The sequence below is a fragment of the Mytilus galloprovincialis genome, chromosome 10 (genome assembly GCF_965363235.1).
Source record: "Mytilus galloprovincialis chromosome 10, xbMytGall1.hap1.1, whole genome shotgun sequence".
NCBI lineage: Eukaryota > Metazoa > Mollusca > Bivalvia > Mytilida > Mytilidae > Mytilus > Mytilus galloprovincialis.
The window spans coordinates 71,647,111-71,669,042 of NC_134847.1; the positions used below are offsets into that span (position 1 = coordinate 71,647,111).

Genomic DNA, 21,932 nt, shown 5'->3' on the forward strand with positions numbered 1-21,932 from the left:
CCAGACCAAGAAAAAGCTATTGAAACACTTAAGGAACTGCTTATGTCAGCACCCATACTTGGATATGCCATTAGCAATCTTTCATACGAGTTACATACAGATCCATCATGATTTGCACTTGGAGTTGTATTGTACTAGAAGCAGGGAGAACATGACGGGTGCCACATGTGGAGCAGGATCTGCTTACCTTTCCGGAGCACGTGGGATCACTCCCAGTTTTTTGTGGTTGTCAGTTTGTTTTCGATCAATGAGTTTGAATGTCCCTCTGGTATCTTTTGACCCTCTGTTAAGGGTTGTCAGCTTAGTCAGCAACAGCTTATCCGAGCCTGAAAAAAGATATCCATCACACCAGTTGAAATCTTCGCTTTGAATAGGGTTGTTTGTCGGAAGTTTAGAGATTACCTCTTAGGCAGAAACTTTACAGTCATAACATACAAATCCCTATGACATATGTGTTGACCACAGCTAAGCCCGATGACACCCGTCACATATGGTTGAGCAGTTTTGCAGATTTCAACCATGACATCTGGAAAGAAAATGGAGACGCTGATGGACTCAGCAGAATTCCAGATGCACAAAGTACAGATTCCGATAGTGGAGAAATCATATCGATAGAGTCCGTACATGTTATCTGCAACTCACAGCTTACAAACGCATTCATCGAGCGTTTAGCTGTTAACGTAGATGTGTTCAGTCAGATGATGATGACGAGGAATACAAAGATTGGGAACATGCACAAGCCTTGGATTCACAGATACCGCCTTTTTTTAGAGTTAGAGTTAGAGTAGGAAGGAAACCTTCAAAAGCAGAGGTCGGATCAACACTACTCTTGCGACAGTTTCAACACCTTATTTTAAAAAATGGCGTATTGTATAGAGACGTGATGATTTGTGATGACAGGACATCACAGCTGGCATTACCACCTGCAGATATAAAGACCGTCCTTAAGGCACTGCATGATGATATGGACCATCTTGGCAACGATAGAACGCTATCACTACTGCGTGACATATTCTACTGATCAGGAAAGGACAAGGCAGTTAATAACTGAATAGGACAATGTAGTAGATGTTTGAAAAGAAAAACACAAACTTGTAGTCAAGTTGCGCAATTGGTCAGCATCACTACCAGATTTCCACTGGAGCTAGTTTGCATTAATTTTCCTGAAATTTGAGCGTTGTAAGGGAGGATACGAAGATTCACTTATCATTATGGACCATTTCACGAGATACGCCCATGCAATACCAACACGGAATCAAACAGCTAGAACGACTACCCAATCACTCTTTGACAACTACATCGTTCACCATGGAATGCCACTACGTTTCCACTTTGACAGAGGAGCGAATATTGAAAGCAGAATGATCAAAGAGTTTTGCGTCTTAACTGGGATGAAGAAATCCAGAACAACACCGTACCATCCCATGGGAAATGGTATTCCAGAGAGGATTAGTCGCATCTTGATGAGGATGCTTGGTACACTAGACCGAGTCTTACTGGAAAGCTTACAATGCAACAATGGTTAAACTGCACTCGTCAAGTTGTTATTTATGCATGTATACCCTTTAGTATTTGCTAGAAAGTCGTCCCATTGGCAATCATACCACATCTTCTTTTTCTTATATATATAAACTAATAAATTGAGAATGGAAATGCAGAAAAGACAACAACCCGACCAAGGATCAAAAAACAGCACAAGGCCACAAATTGGTCTTTACAAATAATAGGTTCTATATATACAACTCGTCTAAACATCAAACCAACAATGTTAGATCTGTAAATTTGCTTTTGCAAATTTTTGGTTTTTACCTCGCCGGGATTCGAACCCATGCTACTGAGATATCGTGACACGAAATCGCCTGAACTGTAATATATATATATATATATATGAAAAACCAAAAAATAAACTAAAAATGCCATGTTACACTTTTATTACCTTAGCTGTATTCGGTAAAACTTTTAGGAATTTCGGTCCTCAAGGCTCTTCGACTTCGTACTATATTTAGCTTTTAACTTTTTTTTTTATTTGAACGTCACTGATGAGTCTTATGTAGACGAAACGAGCGTCTGGCGTAAATATAAATTTTAATCCTTGTATCTATGATGAGTTTATTTACAACTACTGGGTCGATGCCACTGCTGGTGGAGATTTAATTCCCCGAGGGTATCACCAGCCCAGTAGTCAGCACTTCTGTGCTGACATAAATTATCATTGATATGGTCATATTTATAAATTAACTGTTTACAAAACTTTTTTAATTTTTGAAAAACTAAGGCTTTTCTACCTCAGGAATAGATTACCTTAGCTGTATTTGGCAAAACTTTTAGGAATTTCGGTCCTCAATGCTCTTCAACTTCGTACTCTATTTGGCTTTTTTAACTTTTTTGGATTTGAGCGTCACTGATGAGTCTTGTGTAGACGAAACGCGCGTCTGGCGTAAATTTTAATCCTGGTATCTATGATTAGCCAATTTTAGAGAAGGGAGAATACAAATTAGGAGAAGTTTTATAATTTCAAATCTAGAATGCCAATTAATATCCTGACCAACACGATGGGGTGAAGATTATTTCTGTGGAAATCGAAAAATCTTAGATATGACCCATTTAGTCATGACATGCAGCAGTTCGCAAGTAAGAAATCATACTTTGATTTGATCTTCTAAACAAAAGTATGAAAAATTAAAAGCAAAATCAACACGTCAAGATGGTATATTAGTAAATTTATTTATCTTAAAAAACTTTAAATTGTATCACTAAAATATCGTTAACACACTTGCTGTTTAATGCTGATGTATGGTAATCTTCATAGAAATGTGATCATTTATCGGCAAAATTTCAAGGGTTTTTTTTTTGGCAATTTTACCGCAAATAAACAAGACAAACAGTACAGCGATTCATATTGTCATTAAAACAGTGGTTAGGTATCTTGTTGATGACAGAAAAAAAGACGCAATAAAGATTTGTAATTCCAAAATCCATAAAATATCTTTAAAAAGTGATAATGCATTTAGAGATTGATTGTATTCCGAATTTAGCAAATCTAATTGCCCTTTTTAGAACAAGACAGCAGAGAAAATAATTATTCATTATTTGTAGGTAAATTAGGTATAGTTTTCTCTTATGTTCGTAACTGTCACCACTCAGATATGTGGCAAAAGTCTATATCTAATACGTATTCCTAGATAGACTCAAACAGGCTAAAGTACTACGTAAGTATAACAATCAATATAACAAACCACATTACAATTTGTAGTCGTTTTTTAAATAATTAGACACATCTGGCCTAGTACCGTACACCCTTTGAACTTAAAATGCTATACCTTTGTTTTAACAGGGACATATAGCTTTGAATTCCTCGTTACAAACACAGATCGTGAATTATTATTTTCATTATATTTTCAAATCCAGGTATTCATTTTCACCTGATTGTTTGTTCTATATGAACATTTACCTGATCTATTTACTAGATTACTGACGTATTAAATCAGTTATACAACATTTTTGGTTATCGCCCTTTAAATAGGTACATCATCTGTAAAAAGGGTGAAGGTAAAATACACTGCTAGGGTTAAATCAAGTTTAATTCAAATATAATTAAAATAAAGTTTAAAACAGCCACCAGATCAATGACTTATTGGATGTACTATAGAAAATAAACAAAAATACCGAACACGAAGGAAAATTCAAACCTGAAAGTCCAAAATAAAATCAAACACATCAAACCGATGCAAACAACATGGTTTTATATTTAAGTTAACCTATCACTTGTATGACACTCGCATAAAATTCCATCATTATTGAAAACAATGTGTGACTAACAAAACGTAAAAACACAAAAATACTGAGCTCCGATGAAAACCAAACACACGTACATATATAATAGGTCAAAATAGAGGTATATCAGTCAACATTGTGTTATCATCTTAATCTTTTTCAAAAACAAATATGTCAACGAAGAATATGAAGTATCATATAGACAAAGCACATATTAAATCAATGATGAAAGAGAAGAAAAGAAAAACTGACGATTACATAGACCAATATTTAAGCACACTTCAACACGTAACATTACCTAGAATCTATATATACCTGACGACCATCATGTATTAATTGTGAAGATGTTGTTAAAGGAAAATTTATCATTAAAATCAGGGGGCATTATGTTTATCCTTATCTGTATGGACGTACGTACGTCCGTTTTATAGTTTTTGATAAGTGTCTGATAGAACTCCGACTCATATGAAAATAATAATAGGACAAGGAGCGACACACAAGTTGTCTCCATAGGAATGTTGACAATTTGTTGAAAAGTCTACCTCACAATTTTGTGTTGAAAGCCGTGCTATGGGGAACGTGCTTGGTATATCTGGGATACATAGATTGAAAATTAGCAATCTGATACAGTGTTCTGATTGTTAAAAATTTGGTAGTCATTTTTATTAGACATTATGTGCACATTTTGTTGCAATTCTTTTGTCTCCTTTTTCCCACAACAAAACAGCACACTTTAAAAAAGATACATTTGATAGCCTTATCCAAAATTTCTTTTTGTGCACTTTCAATCCATGGTCCCTAGGAGAAAGGTGGAAACGTTTGGGTGTTACTAGTAACATCTTAACACTTATTTAGACCACTTGATGAATTGCGTGCGTGTTCACCGGTGTGCGTGCGTGTGTGTGTGTGTGTGTATGTATGAATTTACGAACTGTATTAAAACGAATCATCACTTTCTTTTGCCATCTTTTCAAACTGAAATCTTTCATGTATTGTATAATCATTTTTGACACAGTAACATATTTTTCTCTTTATTTACAGGCAAATGATGTTGTTTAAATTAGGTTTTGTTTTAGTCTGTGCTGCTTTTACACACCATGTATACAAGTACATGTAAGTAGTATTTTTATATACAGTAACATTAGTAACAACTATTGCAACCAGCTCGGTAATGATCACACACATTGAATTTGTCATAGAATTACCATAAAGGAATTAATACTAGATATCCCACCTCTACAATTCTTTGGTTTTATACCCGCATAAATATGAACTAATGACGTCAGAAATCTCTTGGTCGTCCTTAATCTTTTTTAAAGTTAAAATATTTACAACGTTGATTTTTTTTTGTTCAAAAGACTCTTACTACACATCAATACGATACTGGAAATAAATGGCTTCATATACTAGTATATAATATAAAAGAGGGACGAAAGATACCAACGGGACAGTCAAACTCATAAATCGAAAATAAACTGACAACGCCATGGCTGAAAATGAAAAAGACAAACAAACAAACAATAGTACACATGAAACAACATAGAAAACTAAAGAATAAGCAACACGAACCTCACCAAAAACTTTGGGTGATCTCCGGAAGGGTAAGCTGATCCTGCTACACATGTGGCAACCGTCGTGTTGTTCATGTTTATTGTTTATTCGGTGGATCACATTCATGAAAGGGAAGGGGATTGTAGTTACGATGCAAGGAACATATCCGATATCATCTGTGAAACGGTTATTTCATAATGGTCAACCAACTCGTGATTGCGTCCATAAAATTTACGAAGGGATGATTTCAACTTCACCATTTGGAACTCTTGGTTTAATAGCTTCCTTGTGAGCAGCAACCATCTATCAAGAAAATCATGATAGCAAATGCAAGCAAGGGAATATCGTATCAATTGGGAGAAATATACCCTGTATGCAGGTGCTGCTGGAATGTTGCTACTTAGAAAAGGAAAGTTCACAATTGGAAAGCTGAAATCATCTCTTTTGTCGTAAAGTTTTGTTTTCAACCGACCCACATTGTCAATTTCTAGATGTAAGTTAAGTTATGAGACCGACGTAACTGTATCTGTTGTATCCATTATCTCTAGTTCGATGGGATATTTGTGTTCAACATAGTCACCAAATTTTGAATTATTTAGTGAGAGAACATCATCTATATAGCGGAAAGTAGATTTGAGGGATGTTGTTAAGTTCTTATCTTTCTTCCTAAGAAGTTCCTGTATGAAGTCAGCCTCAAAATAATAAAGAAACAAGTCGGCAAGAAGAGGGCACAATTGGTTCCCATTGGAATGCCGACAGTCTGTTGAAAAACACGTCAATCAAGAAATCAAGCATCTTGATAATGTCAGTTTCAGAGAATATTTTGTTTGAATCAGAATGATCCTTTACAAAGTAGGATGTATCGTTGGCCATTCTTTTTTATGAAACAAAGCAATGCCAACTCTTTCAATTAATCTTTTAGTTTAGAATGTGGAATACTTGTGTAACGTGTAGAAAAGTCAAATGTTTTGATACTATTGCAAGATGAAAGAGAGTTAGATTGTATGTACTCTTAAAAGTTCTTAGGATCATCCACATCTGATTCACGCCACCTCTAGAATAGGCAGTTTCACAATAACTTTGAAGCCCGACTTTGATTACTGATAAGAGGTTTCGTGGAGCACCGTTGTTTGTAAAGACACATATGTAGTTTAGGTATCCAATACAGTGATGGAAGATCCAGTTCTTCAATTTTGGTTGAAATTCCAAAGTAACATAGAAAAGACCTATGATTATCCATGAAATTTTCTTTGGTAAGTTTCGTGAGAGTATACGTTGAGTTTCCAAGTGAATTGTCAATACCTAATTCGTTTATCAAGCAGTTAATGTAGTGAGTTTTACACAAAAAAAAACGATGTTGTTTGGGGCTTTATCTGCGGGGACAACAACATATTTGTCATGGAGGTAGGATAAGTGTTTTGCAACATTTGGGTCTTTAAAGATTGACCTAGTATGGAGGTAGGATATATATAACAGTATAAACTGTTAACATATAGATATGTCTCTTTTTTTTTTGTTATTTTCATAATGCAAATGTTGAAAATCAATTACAATAGTTAACGTTATACAACTAATCAACCCTTAACACAAACATTAACTTGTAAACTATTTAAAAGTTTCAAAGTCAATGAACCATGATGAGGGGGCGAGGCTTTATGAAGAAACATGGAAGCAAGACTTGCAAATGCCAATATAAATACATTTGCATTTAAATATCATTGACCTAACATCAGTGGTTAATCTTAAACTGATATTACCACAAACAAATACACTTAAACTAAGTAAAAGTTTCAACTTCAATAGACCATGACCAAATGTTAGGGCCAAATACTCTCCATGGAAATGAGATATGATAATACTCATACAACTGCATACCAAATATAATTGACCTATCACTAGTGATTCACCATAAACTAGACCTAATCACAAACAACTATTGTGTTGACGCCACCGCCGCCGACGCCGGAAACAGCATACCTATGTCTCACGTTTTAACATCGTCAAGGCGAACCAACTATTGATTGATACAACTAAGGCCTATACAGAATAGCATGTGGAAAATAGATTGGTGATTGATATATTGGTTGTTCTTTTATAAAGCCAAGTTTACGATTAATACACGACGGTATTGAAGTATATATTCTGGGTACTGACGTGTTAAAGTATCCTTTATTTGTCTATATGAATATTATATTGACTGTTTAGTCTGTGCTTGGTGATATCCGTTTGATGTGGCATTGTACTTATACATCCCGTCATAATGTTATTGTGCTATGGTAAATATTTGTATTCTGGTCTTTTTATTTTTGCTAATATGCTTTGTCCATATACATGATATATGCCTTTTTGTGTTTCTTTGTTAAATATACGTGGATCTGTACTTGTTGCTATGGTAAATTTTGTATTCTTTTCTATAATTTTTGCTAATATGCTTTGTCTATAATTATTTGTAGTGATTAAGATTTGACAGTGTTGATTGCTGTACTTCAATTTTTGACATTTTTCACTTTTACGTCTGTTTGTTCATCATTGTCACTGTAATGGAATTTGACCTCCATACATGTGAGAGGTTTAGCTAGCTATTAAACTAGGTTTAATCCACCATATCAGAAAATGGCTTTACCAAGTCAGGAGTATGACAGTTGTTATCCATTCGTTTGATGTGTTTGAGATTTTGATTTTGGCATTTGATTAAGGACTTTCTGTTTAAAATTTTCATAGTAGTTCGGTATTTTTGTTGTTTTACTATCATTTCTGCAAATATGTCATGTCTTCAGAACGAAAATTAATAATCAATTCAATAAGATGGTTTTGCAAGGTAGAATAAATGAAATCTGGGCTTCATCTTGGACATGAAGGTAGGTTAGTTTGGGGCAACGTTTTGCCAGGCTATATATCACCTACCTAGATATGTTGCCGAAGTCCTTTAACGTGTACTAAGAATATGACGTATCCTACAGGAGGCTTATAATTTAACGCCCCATTCCAACTGGACGTGGCTGCGTATATATATTGATCATTCCACTGTCTGTATCACTCTGCTCAGCTCTTAATAAGATTGCAGATTACGGCAATACTACCAAATTCGTTGACTTGGACATATCACCGACTCCATAATGGATGAAACAATTTTGATAAGTTTGACCCGAGCTTATCACTTTATTTTAGGTTTCTCAGTGAATTAAAGAAAACTCTTGTTGTTTTATACAAAAACGCACAACAACCGATACTTAAAATCGATTACTAAGTATCTGGACATCTGCATATTAATATTGTACAATATTAGCTACTTTACAAAATGTGGAGCCTTTTTAAACCAATTCCTTGTGTTCACGCTGCATAAAGCTTAATATTGTGCTTGGCATCTGATTCTTTAAAAATGAATATGCAAACTCGATAATCGGACCTTATAAATCACTCTATGCAAAACAGAGATCCATATTTGTTTTATATCCTTCTTTCTTATTAATTATTGTTGTTCACTTCGATAGAATTTCATTTAGATGAATATGCTCATAATAATTTATGTTGGTTTTAATTTACAGATTACTTATGCAGTATGAGAAATATGATGTTATATATACACACTATCCAGGACCATGTAAACAATTATTGGGAAAAGGTAAATACTCAAAGCCTATGTAATAGACAAAGAATATATGACTTCAAAATGTTAATGCTGATATAAACACACATCAGAACAAGACAAAAGATTCAAGTCCTTCACTAAAAATCTAAGGCATTAAGCGACAGCTTATTTTATAATAGTTTACTTCTTCAAGAGATTGACCCTCATTGTCATATATAGCTATTGGAGGCATTAAAAAAAATCCCTTTAAATCGAATATGATTTGATATGGATAGGGAATAGTGATAACAATGTCTTAAAAGGAAACCATAGGGCAGTTATATAGTTGACATGTTTCCATCGGTTTTAGTTTACAACCCGAAGTTTTTTTCTTAATCGATTTATGAATTTTTAACACCGGTAAACGACTATTGCCTTTATCTGATGATTTGGAAATGACTTGTTTTAAATTGGAGTTGATGTGTTAGGGACATTAAATTTGCCATTTCATAAGGGACTTTCCGTTTTGAATTTTCCTCTGAGTTCAGTATTTTTCGTTATTATTATTAATTCAAAAGTTAAGAATTTTAGATGCTTGAACCTATTTCTCTCGACTTTCCTCACCATGACTACTTAATACAAAAAGGAGGACTAACAATAAGTTCAAAGAAACTAAGATATACGTAAATAAAACACTCATCTAACGACACAATACCCACCAACGAAAACTTTCTGTCACGTCAAGAGGGGTCTATAAAACACAGACAACCAAACAATCAATCATCCAAAAATGCGATTTTCAACAGTTAACAATGCTTAGTGTCCATCAGAGACTTTCATAGAAAAGCGAAGACTAAGTGCTCACATGTCAAATTTTGTGTGATGAATTTTACTAATGTTTGGATAAACATTTCAAAAATATCAAATTATATTTAATCTTAATTTTGTATGAAATATGAATGCTGCCCTCAGAGACGTACAGATAATGGCCAAAGAGTGGAAGATATCCACGAACAGTTGTAGATTATTTGTAATTAGTATTTGCATTAAACAAGTGAATGTTCCATTTTAGACGGCGGAGGATCTGAGGATATCACTACTCTGTCTGATGGTCTAACGTTTATAAGCTCTGTAAGTTTTATAGTGTACAGAAATGCGATTTGCTTAGTTGCACGAATCATAACCACTATTCTTATATTTTTAAAGTTTCATATAAAAATCTACGTTGGTAAATTACTGACAGATTTGAATCATATGATAAATGAAATGCGCTGAAATTTGAATTTTCTTTATATGTTTGAACATCTGAAAAGAGACAATTTTTACAAAATCTTTTTTATATCATATTACAATTAACTGCACTTTAATATACCATTTTATTTATGGTATTCTGAAATCCATCATATAGTTGACTTCAGAAGGATTTACACTGAAGCGTACAGTAATGCGAAATCTATTCATTTCCTTTTTTCTTCTGATTAATGTGAACGAACATATAGGGAACTTCATATAGCAAAAACTATCTTGCATATTTTCTTTATTTTGATTATGAAAATAAATCATTTATAATTCTTTATAAAGTATACGTAATTAATTGGACGCCTTAACTCTTGTTTTAGGATCACAATATATATTTTTTTCAGGGATTTTTTCCATCATCGAAAGGTCGGATTCTTACATTCAACTTAAGTGATCCCGATGAAACCCTAACAGAATTAGTAATAGAGCCTACGGTTCCAAAGTTTCACCCGGTTGGAATAAGTGCTTGGGAAGAGCAATCATCAAGTAATAATAATGTATTATTCCTATGTATTTTTGTTTACCTGCACTTTGTTTATCATATAGGACTAAATTTAAACTTGGTACTGACTCTAATAGATAAAAAAAAAAAACTTCAGAGTTTTATCAAAGCTAAAAGTTGGATAAACGTTTATAGTTTTTGATATGAGCGTCACTGATGAGTCTTAACATTTTCAGAATTTGCTACCTGCATGCACTGTTGGTCTAACTATGTAATTCAGGGTTACGAATTCTCGACCATATACAAATTATGTTCGACATATACGTGCATTCGTCCCAGTTTTCACGATATATTTTGGGCAGCCCTAAAAAAAAATGCATTTAACAAATGTTTAAACAATTACCTTTAATCTGATTTAACGAGACTACACTCTCTTTTTTCTTTTTTTTCAATCGAGCGGCACTAATGAGATTTAAGACGAGTATATATCTATGATGATTTCTTTTTCATTTATCATTGCATTGCTGTGTTACAATGAATATTTCAGACACAATAACTCTTTTTGTTGTGAATACGGGTTTTGACGGCGGAGTAACAGAAACGATTGAGGTATTTGAATTCAAACGTGGAATATCGAAACTGTGGCATATAAAAACCATTTCATCAAAAGGTAGATTGTAAGTAATAAGTTTCATACAAGGTTGTCGGTCATAAGAATACATGTCTGTAATTATTTTATTTGAGTTATGATTGACATCTGTCTAACAGCAAATATTTAATAATAGTGCCTTTTGATATAAAGACTAGTACTGGTTTATCAAATTATGACAAATAAAGTTAATCATCAATTCTCCGTATGATTTAAGAATTGCAACCATAAAACCTGAAAGATGATCCCAATTAGCATGACCTTAACATGATAATTGTATGTGTTCTTGTCTGTAAGCTTGATACGTGCCGATTAAGCAAGTGACAATTGTCTATATATTAAAATACAAAATACAAAGCCGAATTCTTTTAAACATCACACAAATAACAAATATTCGTGTCATTAATGATTTGAATTATGTTTCTGATGTTTTCGTTTAGCAGTTAATGGCTGCAATTTTGAGATTGAAAACTATACCTGCTTTTATGTTCTCATTGCATACGAATATGTGAATCCTATTCATATGAAACTCAGATGTAAAATCATATACATCTGCCCTTTCATCCGTAATTAATTTCCACATACCACAAAAGACTGGAAAAGAGAACAAATTAAGGAGGGAGGTATATAAATCAACAAAACACTGCATAGAACATTAAAATAAGGCTTATTAAGATAAAAAAAATTATACAGAATAAAAAAAAAAACACCGAAAACAATAAATTGAACAGTACGCACGAACACTACCATATTTCGGGAATAAACTGATGTGCCCCTGAGGAGTAGGAAAGTAGTCTACTAGTATCGGTTCGTCTTATAAAACAATTGGTTTGCAATTAATGAACATTTTACATGCATTTGATTATCTGAGTGTTAAATAAATACAAGTGATGATTAATTTACATTTATGAAACAAGATTTTAAAAATTACTAGCTGACACAATCTAACGGCAAATAAAGTCTTCATATATAATAGTATTAACATTGTAGACGCACGTTTATTCTACCAAAGACTTGTCAGTAGCGCTCAATTCAAAATACAGTTAATAGGCCAAAAATAGAGTTCGAAGTTTAAGAACGTGCATTGAAGACTCAAATTTTCCCAAGGTTCATACAGAAAAACATTTTTTAATTCGAATGTAAACAAATAAAAACGGCCATATTTAATAGACTCGGTGTAGAAAATTAGAAAAGTAAAATTTCATAATTTAAATTCATTAATACGACTGTTACATTTTGCCTTTTAATTCGTTGACTACAAATTAAAATTTGTGCAAATGAAAGTTATGAATTGCCAATATATATATATAATTCGCATCTGCTTATTCATTGTTTAAGAAATACTTGATGGAAGCTATACTTTACATTGTAGTTTTAACATGGTAGACATTATATTCGTGATTATTTTTGCCCGAACGACAGTGAGGGCTAAAATAACACAAATATAATGCTTAACCATGTTAAAACTACAATAAAGTATAGCTTGCGTCAATTATTTTGATTCTGAATAGGACAATTAAGGTCATTTGTATGTCCATTAAGTATAAGTGTAAAAGCGTTTGTGAAGGCTCTTCCATAAACCTCCCTTTCTTGTTTGTAAAGAAGCAAACGGCTGGCACTGTAATTTTTCAGAGGGAGGAGTTTGAACAGCCAGCATGAACGGTTGTCGTATGTAGGTCAAATATGTCAATTTCGGAAAGCAACATATTACAGTCATAATAAATGAATTAGTAACATCATGTGCACCATTTAAGAGTTTAAAAGTGTTTTAAAGTTAAAGAAATATATTTAGTGCATGATAATTTGATAGACTTCATTATTCTGAAGAAGTCTATATACGCATGTGCAAACAAATTTTATTGGATTTAGAACATGTGTTTATTCACAAAGCGAAAGAAGCACGTCATATTAGAAGAGAGGTTAGGCTGTGCCATGTAGAAAATGGTTGAGCTAACCTTGCAAATTGAATGAAACATTGAATATAATGTCTTTAATGCCGTTTGATAGATATCAATGCAGTGTCTGTTTTTTTTACAGAATGAATGACATCTTAGCAATTAGTAACGACTCATTTTATGCAACGCAGTATCTGGAATATTACAACAACAAATATTTATCACCATTAGAAATATACGGTATGATGAAGTTGGGGAAAGTCTGGTTCTATGATGGGCATGAGTTTAAACAAGTTTTATCTGATCTTGGATATCCAAACGGAATAAATGCTTCACCAGATTTAAGGTCGGTGGTCAGTACAGGTTAAGTACTACAACATAAATATTATTAAAGAACAGGGTAACAAACACTTTTGAAAAAAAAACAAAAAAATGTTTCCCTCGGTTTTAGTTTGTAACCCGGATTTGTTGTTTTTTTCTATCGATTTATGAGTTTCGAACAGCGGTATACTACTGCTGCCTTTATGGTTCGTGTTTTTTCACATACCAGTTATTTCAGGTGATTTTAATTAATTACAAATGCCCTTCCGAGCTTTTGTTTGTTGTAAATCCAAACTCCTCCAATGTGATATCCCTGAATATATACTAAAATAAACAACATGACGTTTGCCATATGTAGAGCTAACTTTAGCATATAATATCTCCTCGGTGTTTTTATGGGGTTCTTGTTGCTCAGTTTTTAGCTTTTTATGTTGTGTGTTGTAGGCTTTAATTGGTCTATTCATTGTTTTCCTTTTTTATCTGGATGACGTCGGTTACCACGACTTATGACTTATATCCCTTTGGTATTTTCCGTCTCACTTTTGCTCATTTATTTTCCAAACTTTTTTTCTATGGTAAATAGCAACTTCTACACATTCTGAAAATATATTGGGCATTACTATATTGCAAGCTCAATGTCTGAGTATTAGTGGATATTTTTGGAGTTTGATTAAGATTTCATTACATGTATTAACTAATTTAACATCGAATCCGATCATATTGGTAGCATAAGGTCAGATCCCGTCAAATATCACCTGCAGTTGTTGAGAACCAAAGGCTTTAGTGTTTTTTATGGTGGTATCTCGCTTTTATTGTTTAACGTTGTATTTGTCTTTGTTAGACGCAATGTGGTATTTTGTTGTTGTATCCTTATCATTGTCAACAGAGATATATATTATACATATAGTATATTTCTTTTATTTCAAAATTAAGAGAGAAGCTAATTTTGCAAGACCGTTCAATCATAATCTATTATATAGATATAGGAAGATGTGGTATGAGTGTCAATGAGACAACTCTCCAAGTCACAATTTATAAAAGTAAACCATTATAGGTCAAGGTACTGTCTTTGTCTTCAAAACGGAGCCTAGGTTCACACCTAACAGTAAGCTATAAAGGGCCCCAAACAATACTAGTGTAAAACCATTCAAACGGGAAAACCAACTGTCTAATCTTTATAAAAACGAAAAACGGAAAACACTTATTATGTCTGCCTTGTTAACAGGTTCCATAATAATAGGCAACTGACTATGATTTATTATACAGAGTGACAGTATGGATAAATTTAACGTCATTTGTCTGGGTTTTAAACCCTCAATCGAAAATGACGTCGCAATTCCAATTTAATAAAATGCCTTTCTTTGACTTCCCATGCTTTTCTTCTGGTTGGTCTATAAATTGTTTTAAAATCAACATATCAAATAATAGAAAATAATAGAAAATAATAGTGTTTAATCCATATCACGGGGGACTTCCCACATAGCGGATATTTCTATGAATGTTACTTTGGTGTTAAAAATAAATCGAGAACTGCTAATTTGAACTATTATAGTACTTAACTTTTATTTTAAAAATACGTCACTATTTGTGGTGTACTGTGGTGTTGTTAAGAGGAAATGTCCGTTGTTATTCTGTGGCCAACATGTTACAATGAACTAGTATACTATTTTTTATGCGTTTCTCAGTCCTTAGTGTTGTTTGGTTGTACAGTATTCCTGTCACGTAGTGTTTTTATTTTAGCGATATTATTTAACATTGTAATATAAGCTAGTTTTCTTTATTTTTCAGTACCAAATCAGTATAAATATGGCATCTGTAATAGTCTGTTTCTATGTATGTTGGCGTTTGTTTTTGTTTTTTGTTTCTGTTGTTCCGCTGTTTTTCCTCTTATAATTGGTGTGCTTCTCTTGATTTTAGTTTGTAGCCCGGACTTGTTCTCCCTCCATCGATTTATGACTTTTGAACAGCGGTATACTACTGTTGCCTTTATTTATAGACATAAACCGATTTACTCAAGCATCACTGATGAGTCTTTCCAAAACCTAACACACATCTGGCGTACGTTATTATTTTTTTTTATTCCTAAGTGTTATATTTGATAGGAAAATGATTGTTTTCATCTAACATTCAGTTTATTCACAGCACTATATACATCGCTGAATTCTGGAGTAAACAAATCAATTCATTCAAGCGACAGAAGGACAACAGTCTTCATTTAATGCAGGTATACTATATGATTCTAAAACATATATCATCAATTATCTAAGAATCGGCTGGTATACATGACGCATTTCCGCGCGAACGAAACGTCTGTCTAACGTTTGATAATTCGTTTTTTTTTGTCTCGCTATGGATTAGATGTTACCAGTCGAACGCAATAATTAAAGACCGAAATATAACACACTTGATCACTATATATATCGCACTTTTTTTATACTCACTTGATGTTCAACTTCAAGTATTTTCAAAGATATATCTTCAATAGTACTTATTATCAGCTCGTCTAGATTTAGGCCGTTAGGACAGTTCTGTTAACTATATCTTCACCTATCTGTTGATGCAGACCGTGTATTTTACTCTTGATTTCTCTTCTAGATCAAATTTCAATATCAAGAAACAATTAAGTACTTCATTTTTGATATATAACAGAATGAAATGATATATTAAGAGATGACCTGTTGCACTTGTGGTTGTGATTTTATAATTCTAAGGGAAAACGTTCCATTATCGTTTTCTGTCGTCGAATGGTTCACATTTTGCAGATGTTCTATACTACAAATGTTAAATAGTCTGTGTCTTGTAGACTTTATTCATTGATACAGCACCAGACAACATAGAAGTTGATCCTGTGACAGGAGACCTTTGGATTGGATGCCACGCTCGCACCCATCTCCTTCATAAATATGAAGAAGTAAATGGTCAATCATGGTCACCATCCCAGGTAAGCAAATAAAGAAAAAAGATATAACTTAAATACAAAAAAAATAATAATAATAAGATAATTTAGCACAAAGACAAAAAGAGAATACGATAATCCAAACATTTTACAAGAATATTTGGCAATTAACTTGAAATCAACTAATGGAAGGAACATGGGATATGGTATTAGTGGATGTTCCAGGGTGTTAAAATATTTTCTATTACGGACACTCTCCCTGTGTCTAATTTTACATTCCAATAGTGGTTTAATTCCTTAACATGCATCGCGAACGAAAAATTATGCAATTTTCTTAAATAACAAGAATAAAATGATTTAGAAAACGTAGGGCCAACATCTCCTGAATTTATATCACATCTTGGTAATTTGCAGAGGATTTGTTTTATCTTTTTGGAATGTATATACAATAAAACTGCTTAAGGGCATACGGTACAGTTTTTATCCCATATTGAAATTTTGATGAACATGTGCAAATTGGCTATTTTTTACCTGCTTAAATAAAATATGTTATAAAAAATATACCTTCATGTGCTACATTTTGAGTAAAATGAGGTCGGAATTTTAGATATTTGCTCAAAACTCGGATTTGTAAGCGTATTTTTCCTTTCGACAGAAATATATAACGTTTTTGTTTCCAAAGATAAACACAAGCTGTTTTGTTCAAATATCTATTATTTCTCTTTTATATAAGTATCCTATAAATTTATTAATTTGTTTGTTTAGAAATAACTAAAATTTATCAAATGTTCATAAATGTAGAACAAACCGTCTATTTTTGGCTGTATAGTTATCAAACTAAAAAAAAATGCATTATTGACTTTTTCATGACAATTGGTACAAATAATCTTCAAACGTAGACAACCGAATGTCATTTTAGAAATCATTTTACAGTTTTACATATTTAGAAACCTATAGTCAAATTTTAAATTAATGGGCAATAATTTTGTGTGATTCTTAGTTTTACAAAGTATGAATAAGAAAGTCATTTTGAGCCATAATCAAACTTCAAACAATCAAAAGAAAAGATATGTATCGTCTTTCACATAGAATGATTCGTCTTGTTTATCGATGTTTTCAAATAGGGAACTTTAAACTTCGAATCGTCACGATCAGTTATCATAATATTCTGTGTCATAACATATCGAAGTTGTGTAAGGCTTTGAAGGCCGTACGGTGACCTATAGTTGTTAATGTCTGTGTCATGTTGGTCTCTGCTGGACAGTTGTCTCAATGGAAATCATACCACATCTTCTTTTTTATATTTAGTCAATGCCTATATTGTTATGATGGCTCTATGTAAAATCTGCAGTGTGATTTTCTTTCTAGCGATTAATGTTCAATATATCAGACAAGTACTGAAAAATCACCTTGTAAAAGTTTGTTTTTTTCACCTGTTTAATAACGTCTTAAACTAAACCTTACATTATCAAAATGCTAGTAGATTTTTCAAATCTTCCAGATCCTCAAAATAAAAACAAAGAATGGCAACCTTACATCTGATATCAAAGAAGTATTTCTTGACAATGGTGAATTTTGTTCAGGATCAGCGACAGCTTCGTATTATAAAGGACGACTACTTATAGGGACAGTTGGAACCGAACTGATACTATGTGATGTTCTTTATAACCCGTAATGAGGAATGATACTCATTTATTTCTTAGGATACTGATTGTTTTATGTCTTCAATTATTAAACTTGTTTGTGTCTTAAATTCGTAAGCTTACGTGCCAACATGTATGATCAATCTATGACTTCAACTATTACCTCAGTTTTTTGTATATTTCAGGAATATGCTAGCTTTTACTTTGATTGTAAGCATTGAATGTGGAATGTTGATTTGATTTACATGATATCATCTATGCGAAATATTCTGGTTTACTTACATGTATTTTCACATTTCTGTAGACTTAGAAACAAAAATATATTTAAGTACATGTACTAGTATTCCTTTTTTGTTTGATTTAAGGTAGCACAATACAAAGATTTTTCATCCCCAATCAGACATCTTTAAACTGATGTTATTCCACTCATTTTAAAAATGAGGTACCAAAAGAAAGAAGAATGATTAATCTTTCAAATTGTGATAGTTTCATTATTACATAATTATTACATAATTAATTACTTATGTAATTAGTTGCTATATTGTGATGATGTCCATACTTGGATGAATTTAGCTTCTTTGTTATTCATAGCAACCCAAAAAAATTTATAAATTCTTGTCCAAAACTGTGTCTCAGATTTTTCCTATTGTATTTCATTCTCTCATAAATCTTCAATGAAGTTTGCAACATCAATTTATAAGAGATCACTAAATTCAATTAAGTATAAAATTTGTTCTATTGATGTTTTTGGAAATCTGAGACACAGTTTTGGAGGTCAAGCTGAGTTGTACAACAATCTATAAAATATTTTGGGATGCTATGAAGAACAAAGACGCTAAATTCATTCAAGTGTGGACATCACAATATAGCAACTAATTACATAACAATTCATTATGTAATAATTATGTCATAATGAAATTATCACAATTTGAAAGATTAATCTTTCTTCTTTCTTTTGGTACCTCATTTATAAAATATAAAGAAAGATGAATTGAATTACATCAGTTTAAAGTTGTCTGATTGGGAGTGAAAAAATCTTTGTATTGTGCTACCTTAAACGCATATAGCTATCAATTCAAAAGAAAGGTGACTAATTTTTTTCATTAAATATTAATGTTTCAGCAAAATTGTCAATGCATATTGGATAAATATTTCCTAAATTATTCGGTATTAATAGCTTCCAGCTGCTACTCAGGTTGTATAACATCACCATTATCCGAGTTAATGAAGTTGATGAACAGGGGGTTTGTCAAAAAAACGTCTCGTCCTTTTCTTAAAAGTTCATCGGATGGTACCAAGACGTTGTTGATTTTAGTTTCTTGTGTACCATTGGGAAATTAGTATGGCGTTCATTATCACTGAACTAGTATATATTTGTTTAGGGGCCAGCTGAAGGACGCCTCCGGGTGCGGGAATTTCTCGCTACATTGAAGACCTGTTGGTGACCTTCTGCTGTTGTTTTTTTCTATGGTCGGGTTGTTGTCTCTTTGGCACATTCCCCATTTCCATTCTCAATTTTATTGATAAATATTTCGTATCAACTTCACAACTTATACACAATGGTCTTGTAGTGTAGGTTGTGGCTATTGATGTTGTTTATCCTCTTAACGTGTTTAAGTAGGCCGTTTAAGTATTCTTTTATTTATCTTTTAATATGAATATATTTACCTCTTTAGGCTCTATACTTCCCCGTCCCGTCATTGTTTTATTATGCTATGGTAAAATTTTGTTTCCATTTTCGCCAATCTAGTTTGTCTATATGCCTTTTTGTGTTGCTTTGGTACATATTTTTTGTTGTTTTTATAGTGATAAAGATTATAACACAATGTTGACTGCCGTATCCCTTTTTTGACATTTTAAACTATTATGTTAGACTCTGTTTATTTTGTTCATACAGTTATGAAAATGTCAACAAGTCAGAGGTTCAGCTAGCTATAAAACCAGGTCCACATAAGAAAATGTATGTACCTAGGCAGAAATATTACATTTGTTGTCCGTACGTTTGATGTGTTTTAGCTTTTGATTTTGTAATTTGATTGGGGACAATTGGCTTTAAATTTTGTAGGAGTTCGGTATGTTTGTTATATTACAATCAAATATGTAATAAAAAATTTACCTTCATGTGCTACTTTTTTAGTAAAATGAGCTCGAAATTTCTAATATTTGCTCAAAATTCGGATTTGTGGCCGTATTTTCTGTTTCAAAAGAAATTCGAAAGAAAGACATAACTTTGTTTTTTCAAAAGATAAACACAAATTGTTTTTTGTTAAATAATTTGTAATTTCTGTATTTAATAAGTATGCTAAAAATGTTTCTAGTGTCTTTTTGTTGTTGGAATGTAAAAATACCCGGCCGCGTCCACTGATATTTTTGTCCCTGTGATGAGTTGAGCCTTTTTCAACTGATTTTTATAGTTCGTTCTTATGTTGTACTGTTATACCACTGTCCCAGGTTAGGGGAAGGTTGCGATCCCGCTAACATGTTTAACCCTGCCACATTATGTATGTATGTGCCTGTCCCAAGTGCCAAGCCAGGAGCCTGTAATTCAGGGGTTGTTGTTTATGTGTTATATATTTGTTTTTCATCAATTTTTTTATATAAATAAGGCCGCTAGTTTTCTCATTTGAATTGTTTTACATTGTCATTTTGGGGCCTTTTATAGCGGACTATGCGGTATGGGCTTTGCACATTGTTGAAGGCCGTACGATGACCTATAGTTGTTAATTTCTGTGTCATTTTGGTCTCATGTGGAGAGTTGTCTCATTGGCAATCATATCACATCTTCTTTTTTATATTTGGTACTTGCAGACGGACGTAGACAAACAAGGGTAAATGTCATGCCCAATCCACTAGGGTGGGGCATAAAAATAAAGTCTAAAGGCATGCACTCCTCTAGTACCTATAGAAGCATCCTGCAAGATATTAAAGATGTAGCTCAAAAACGAAGATAGCCATACAAATCATCTACTTATATCCAGACAGATGAACAGATGGACGAAAGAGGTAAATTAATAGGCGCCTCTTTATTTTGTCTCGGGGCATAATTATAATACAGTGAAAATAACCCAGGAGACCAACTAATGGGAAGATACTGAAAATTTGATATATAAATAAATGTAATATGGTACTCCATTTAGAAACTAGACATTTGGTCATAATATGAAGCTGATTTAGTCAAAAGAATTTTCAGATTACCTAAAAATATTACAAAATTATTTCTGTTTCAGTAACATTTGTCAAACAGTTTGATATCTCATGTAAATATGCCACTTTTTCCTCAAGTTTCTGGTGTTTCATCTATATTTGAAACTATCTCTAAAGATATACTAGGAAACACTTTGAATAAATAAAATATTGTGTATTGGCATTTTAATTAAATTCTAACTTTTCAACAGAAATTTCTTTTTGCACCAAAAGCAATAAGTTGTATAAACGTTTGAACAACCTTTACACCAACTTTTATCAAGACATTGTTATCACCTTTAGTTGTTCACCAAAAAGGTTTCATTTTGTCCTTCTAATAGTTATTAAATTAGAATAAAAAAAAACCTACAGAATATTTAGGAATACTATGGATTTATTATTTGTTGTATACCAATTTTCAAGGAGTTTGTTGGAACAGGGAAACCACAAATATAAATGGTCAATGAATTGCAATTTGCTATATGATTATATGCATTCTTTTGAGAAAACCACAAAATCAATTATCAACGAAAATGCAAGTTTTCCCCAATCTACAAAAATTGGAACCAACGAAAATAACTGAATCCACAGTACAGAAACAACTTGGAAAAGCTGAAGGTCAAGATGTAGGTCAAGATGTAGAAAATTGAACTATTAATTCTTTAACACCTGATAAATGTCATAATGTTGCTGTTTTTAGTCACTACTTTT

General features: G+C 32.6%; 1 protein-coding gene across 1 annotated transcript; it reads left to right on the forward strand.

Annotated features, from left to right (window-relative positions):
- Nucleotides 1-3,524: 3,524 nt before the first annotated feature.
- LOC143048294 (serum paraoxonase/arylesterase 1-like) lies at nucleotides 3,525-18,375 on the forward strand. Its single transcript, XM_076221889.1, has 10 exons — nucleotides 3,525-3,549; nucleotides 4,816-4,887; nucleotides 8,871-8,947; nucleotides 9,966-10,024; nucleotides 10,537-10,678; nucleotides 11,182-11,311; nucleotides 13,321-13,524; nucleotides 15,642-15,723; nucleotides 16,303-16,440; nucleotides 17,897-18,375. The coding sequence occupies exons 2-10, from the start codon at nucleotides 4,820-4,822 to the stop codon at nucleotides 18,068-18,070; spliced, it is 1,074 nt and encodes a 357-aa protein (XP_076078004.1). The 5' UTR covers nucleotides 3,525-3,549; nucleotides 4,816-4,819; the 3' UTR covers nucleotides 18,071-18,375.
- Nucleotides 18,376-21,932: the final 3,557 nt, after the last annotated feature.